Source organism: Pinus tabuliformis, chromosome 2_2 (genome assembly GCF_031772625.1).
Source record: "Pinus tabuliformis cultivar Carrire ecotype Pingquan chromosome 2_2, CPIR1, whole genome shotgun sequence".
NCBI classification, from domain to species: Eukaryota; Viridiplantae; Streptophyta; class Pinopsida; order Pinales; family Pinaceae; genus Pinus; species Pinus tabuliformis.
Genome location: NC_142300.1, coordinates 610,208,816 through 610,214,706, shown reverse-complemented (window position 1 = coordinate 610,214,706; position 5,891 = coordinate 610,208,816). Strand labels below are relative to the sequence as shown.

General features: G+C 46.4%; 1 protein-coding gene across 1 annotated transcript; it reads left to right on the top strand.

Moving 5' to 3' along the window:
- The first annotated feature begins 2,547 nt into the window (after positions 1-2,547).
- LOC149194139 (uncharacterized) lies at positions 2,548-3,774 on the top strand. Its single transcript, XM_089407557.1, has one exon. The coding sequence runs from the start codon at positions 2,548-2,550 to the stop codon at positions 3,772-3,774; it is 1,227 nt and encodes a 408-aa protein (XP_089263683.1).
- Positions 3,775-5,891: the final 2,117 nt, after the last annotated feature.

Genomic DNA, 5,891 nt, shown 5'->3' with positions numbered 1-5,891 from the left:
ATACCAACCATATTTAATAATGTAATTGTTTTAATAATACACAATGATAAGTAACCTATAATGTTTTTCTTAACCCCGTGCGTGGGAGACATTTGCCCTGAAATTTGTACAAGTGAATTGATGCCCATCACGCCGCCGTATTCAATAAGTTGTTATTTTACCGACTTTCATCACCTCCCTATAACTGGTACATAGACAATACCCTGATTGATTGACATGGCAAAAGATCACTCTGGAAAGTCGTCCAATTGGACAACTGAGAACTCAAAAGAGGTATGATTATGGTATGGTATTACATGCAGATCACACAACAGAAGAGTTATTGTTGTAATACATCATATTTCAGATGATGATGAGGATCATGAATTACAATTTGGAGGTACTCTTTCCCCCTCTCTGGGCAACCTCTGATGAGGATCATGAATTACAATTTGGAGGTACTCTTCCCCCTCTCTGGGCAACCTCTGATGAGGATCATGAATTACAATTTGGAGGTACTCTTTCCCCCTCTCTGGGCAACCTCTCCTTATTGCACAGGCTGAATCTTTCTGGTAATAATTTGACAGGGAAAATTCCACCCCCATTGGGCCAGCTTAATGCGCTGGCAATACTTGACCTCAGTGACAATTATTATCTGTGGGGATATGTTCCAAAATATTGTTCAATTGCACACGACTTAGATGGATAGATCTGTCATACATTAACTGGTTAACAGGAACCATACCAGGAGGGTTTGATCTAGCCTTGAACAGGTTCAGGGATTTAATAATATGAATGGAAATATTCCAACTTCTCTGAACAACTGCACATCTCTCCAAGAATTGTCGATCAGCAGTCAGATACCTTCTGTTTTGGGTTTGATGAGAAGTCTTTCATATCTCGACTTATCCTTAACTCATTAAGTGGTCACATCCCCATCTCATAACGAGTCAGTTTCAGAAACCCTTACCAACCTTACTTCACCGCCTTATACGTAAATGCACACTATCAATCCGCATTTGTGCACACGGGAATATCTGACAGATTTTGAGGATTGTTATGGCTACACGGCAGGGGAAGGGTGAAACCCCTTCCTTTCGGGATGTCATGGCGGGGCAGTCCAGTACCAGCCGCGGGAAAGAACCGTTTCACGAGGATGCCGATGGAGTACCAGTCATGGGGCACCAGTGGCAGGCACGGCTGGTGAATAAATGCCTTCCACGGGCCCAAAAGAAACCCAGGTATGTTATTCCGAGTCACAAGTTGGAGGATTATCGCTGTTATATGCGTGACCATGCGTTGATTTGTAAATTCATTGGGTATTGGCCTTCTGAGCGAGATCTCCTGCGATGGATCCAACAGCGCTGGAAACCACGCGGCCACATTGATCTTAAATTAGGTGCAAAAGGATTCTTTACGGTTATTTTCGCCAATTTGCAGGACAAGGCAACGGTGTTTGAAGACGGTCCCTATTTTATGAACAATGCCGGCTTGTTTCTACGGTATTGGGAGGACAGGTACAATCCGGAGGCTGAGCAAATCAAAGCGGCGCCGCTCTGGGTTCGCCTCTTTGGCCTCCCTGATGAATTCTGGGATCCTGAAATCTTAGAAGGGATTGGCAACTCCATAGGCTCGTTTGTTAAGGTGGCTGAGACTACAAAGAGAGGCAAATATACTTCGTACGCTCGCATTTGCGTGTATATGGACATCTCAGCTCCCTTACCTGATTATATTGAACTGGAGTATCAGGACGAAATTTGGCTGCAACCTATTGACTATGAGCACATTCCGTTTCGCTGTCGGCGCTGTCATGTCTACGGTCACCTTGCTAGGGACTGCCCACAGGGGGTTGACCTACCGAGGAATAATAACCCACCCCCTTCCAAGGACAAGACTGCTACTGCTCCATCCAGTGAACGCCAACAGGGGGATGCATCAGGCTTTCAAGAGGTACAGAGGAAACGGCGCCCACCCACTGGGAATGTCAAGGTGCATACCCCGGGCAGCAATACCCTCCCAGTTAGCCCCAATCAGTTTTCTATTCTCCAAACCGATGTGGTTGACGGTAATCAGGGTCTGGCCACCACCCTCCCTGGACGGGATTTGGAAAGTACTGTCAGTGCACCGATGGAAATTATCAAGGATGGCAAGAGAAAGAGTAGAAGTCCTAGTCGGGATTCGGAAGGCGCTGATAAAAGTCGTGCTGAAACTTCTATTGCTCCACCTTCAGAGGGCCAGGATGTTGTCAAGTTCGTGGGTAACGAGGAGGAAGCTATTCTTAAAAGGTTGCTTACGGAGTGGAAGAAATTGGATGAACGATTCATACCAGAGAATGAGAAACAACTGTACAAGGACACTTTTCAGCGCTACAAGGAGAAGACGGTTGGCTGTATCGATGTGCGGCTCCTGCCTGATGCTCAGGAAGGGGATAGTTCAGGTAAGCTCGGTCGGAAGAAAGGGCGTCGCACGTTAAATGAATCCATTCAAGCCGTAGGTGAGAATCTGGTAAACTCTGGAAAGGTGATACCTCTGTCAGAGGTGTTCGTCCCAAACCCTCGGAAATCTTAAATGATTGTATTAAGCTGGAATATAAGGGGACTTAACAGTCGTGGGAAACAACGATATTTGAAGGAGCGAATTCTGAGAGACAAACCGTGTATTTTGGTTCTTCAGGAAACGAAGATGCAAAGTCATCAGATGGAAGACGTTGTTAAGAAATTAAAACTTGGTTATGAGGTTATGGCTCTCGACGCAGTAGACACAGCAGGGGGACTAGCAGTATTATGGAACCCAGACGTGGTAATTTTTGAACATTGGTATTCCCTTCCCCGTATTCTTTCAGGAGTGTTTCGGCTAGTTGGAATGGGGGAGCATATTTTATTCACAGGGGTGTATGGGCCTCATATTCATCAGGAACGGCAGGGGTTCTTGCGGAACCTCCATACTCTGAGGAGCCTTTTGCCCAATATTCCTTGGATGCTTGGGGGTGATTTTAATCTCATTCGAAATTTAGCTGAAAAGCGAGGAGGGTCTAGGCGAGAGGATGCACTCATGGACGATTTTAATGATTTTATTAGAGAGTTACACTTAGTGGATATTCACACTCTTAATGGAACACATACTTGGAATAATCGGCGGGGCGGCCAGCATCAAATTGTCTCTCGTCTCGACCGCTTCTTATTATCAGAGTCCATCTTAAATCGGGATGTTTTCATTGAATCTACCATTCTCCCGAGCATTGGCTCCGATCACTGGCCCATCCGTTTGGAGGTAGACATTAAGACTATCAAAGGCAAAAAACCTTTTCGTTTTGAATCTTTTTGGTTACGTGATCCTCAATTTGTTCAACGACTGGAATTGTGGTGGAATCAAAGTACCAGTAGTGGAAATGGAAGTATGCATACCGTTCAACTGAAGCTTAAAGAACTCAAGCAGAACATTAAGGATTGGAATCGCCAAGAATTTGGCAATATACACGAAGCTAAGCAGCGCTTACAAGAAGCTTTGGAGCTCTTACAGCAGCGAATCATAGTGAAAGGCCATGATGACGCTATCAGTCGGGAGGAAGGAAGTCTCATAAGTCAGTTAGAGGAGCGTCGTAAACAGGAAGAGATTTTATGGCGTCAAAAATCTCGGGTGCGCTGGTTGCGAGAAGGTGAACGGAATACAAATTTTTTTCACCAATCCATGATTCAGCACCGGCATAGAAATCGGATTTTCTCTCTTAAGAATGCAGCAGGGGAACGGGTGGTGGAGCAGGTTGACATTGAGAACACTCTAGTGGATTACTTCTAGGGGGTTCTCAATGAGACTCAGCGAGATCGTTGGGAGGCTATCACTAACATCTGTCGACACATCCCAAGAACTGTTACAGCTGACCAGAATAGGGCATTAATGCGGGCTGTCACCCTGGAAGAAGTCGAAGAGGTTGTGATGAACATGCCTACAAATAAGGCTCCAGGTCCTGATGGCTATACCATTGAATTTTTTCAGGCCTGTTGGAGGTTCCTAGGGCCAGATATCTTGGCAGTGGTGGAGGAATCCCGACTACGCCAGCAAGTCAGGCCAGCTCTCAACTCTACTTTCTTTACTTTGGTCCCTAAGGCTCAGTCATCGGATGAACCACAGGGATTCAGACCAATCGCCCTATGCAATGTACTTTACAAGATTATCTCTACTGTGATAGCGAAACGGTTGAAGCCTCTTCTCCCCACATTGATTGCGCCTGAGCAGACAGGTTTTGTTGAGGGCAGGCAAATTTTGGATGGCATTGTGGTTTCCCAGGAGGTGATACACTCTTTAAAACAGCGAAAGCGACCAGGCATGCTCCTGAAGCTAGATTTATCAAAAGCATACGATCGCTTGAATTGGGACTATTTGCGAGCAATCCTTGCAGCCTACGGTTTTGACCATAGATGGATACTTTGGATTCTAAACTTGGTTTCCACTCCGACTTTTTCCATATTGCTTAATGGGATACCTACGGCTCTGTTTAAGGCTTCGCGGGGTATCCGACAGGGAGACCCTCTTTCACCTTTCTTGTTCATCCTCGCACTGGAAGGGCTAAGCAGGCAAATCAAGACGGAGGTCAGGACAGGCGGACTCAGAGGTATTAGATTATGGGGCCCTGACCTTGTCATCACACATCAGCAATTTGTTGATGATATAATGTTGTTTGGCGAGGCATCACTCCGAGAGGTCAGGGGCTTTCAGCGAGTGTTAGAGGCTTTCATGTCAGCTTCAGGTATGGCCATCAATTATGATAAATCTTGTACTTTCTTTTTTAATACGCCAGCTGCTGTTAAGGTTCACTTAACTCGGCAGCTCGGTTTCCGGCTGGCTGAGTTACCTACTAAATATTTAGGTCTCCAATTAGATCTTAATTCATTGCGGATTAAGAATTGGCAACCTATTGTTGATCGAATTCGGAAGCGATTGCAAAATTGGTCGTTCAGAGTATTGAATTTTTCCAGTCGAGTTGTCCTTTTAAAATCCGTTCTGATATCCATTCCTATTTATCCATTATCTCCCCCTGGTGTGGCCAGGGTCAGGGAGATAAAGCTCCCAATCCTCCATCTCCGGATCGGATTGCTCCTGCAGGGCCTCCTCCTCAAGATGGTCGACAATCCGGCGAATTTTTGGATGAGTATCATGCAGATAGGCACACTCTGCTTCCGCCAGTCTTCGCTGGATATCCCTCTTTCCTCGTCCCCGTCCCGGAATCCCTGCACTATCTCCTTCCTCCCGGCCAGGACCACGACCCCTTCCTCGGCCCCATTATGCCTGCTCCTAAGGCAGTCTTCGGGAAGTTGAGGGAACTCTTTGGTAAATTTCTCTGGGAAGGGCCCAATCAGCAACGCAAATGGACATTGGTTTCATGGCAACAGCTAATTAAACGTAAAGAGGAGGGTGGTCTAGGTATCAGGGATTTGGAGTTTGTCAATAAGGTTTTAGGTGCAAAGTTGTGGTGGAGATGGGTGCAGGGGGGTGGGGATATCTGGAAACGAATCTGGAATCATAAATATCGGATGCCACCCACGGTTGAAGGCCGCCTCCGTGTTCAAGATACTCCACGGGGATCGAACATTTGGGAGCTTGCTCGCCATAACAGCAATTTGATTCGAGATTTAGCATTCTGGGAAATACGTAGTGGGAATTTTGCTCGTTTTTGGCTGGATGCTTGGCAGCAAAGGGCCAAGCTGGCTAGTCACCCTACTTTGCATGCCTTACAGGACGGTGCACATCAGGCAGGCCTTGTACGTGTTCAGGACTATTGGCGCCCGGCAGGACAATCTGAGGTGTGGCGTGCATGGAAGAATCCTTCAGATTGGGATGCGCGCATTCATCAGGACACCCAACAAATATATCTCAGGGAATTAGATATGCGGAAAATTCGGGTACGACCAGGCAAT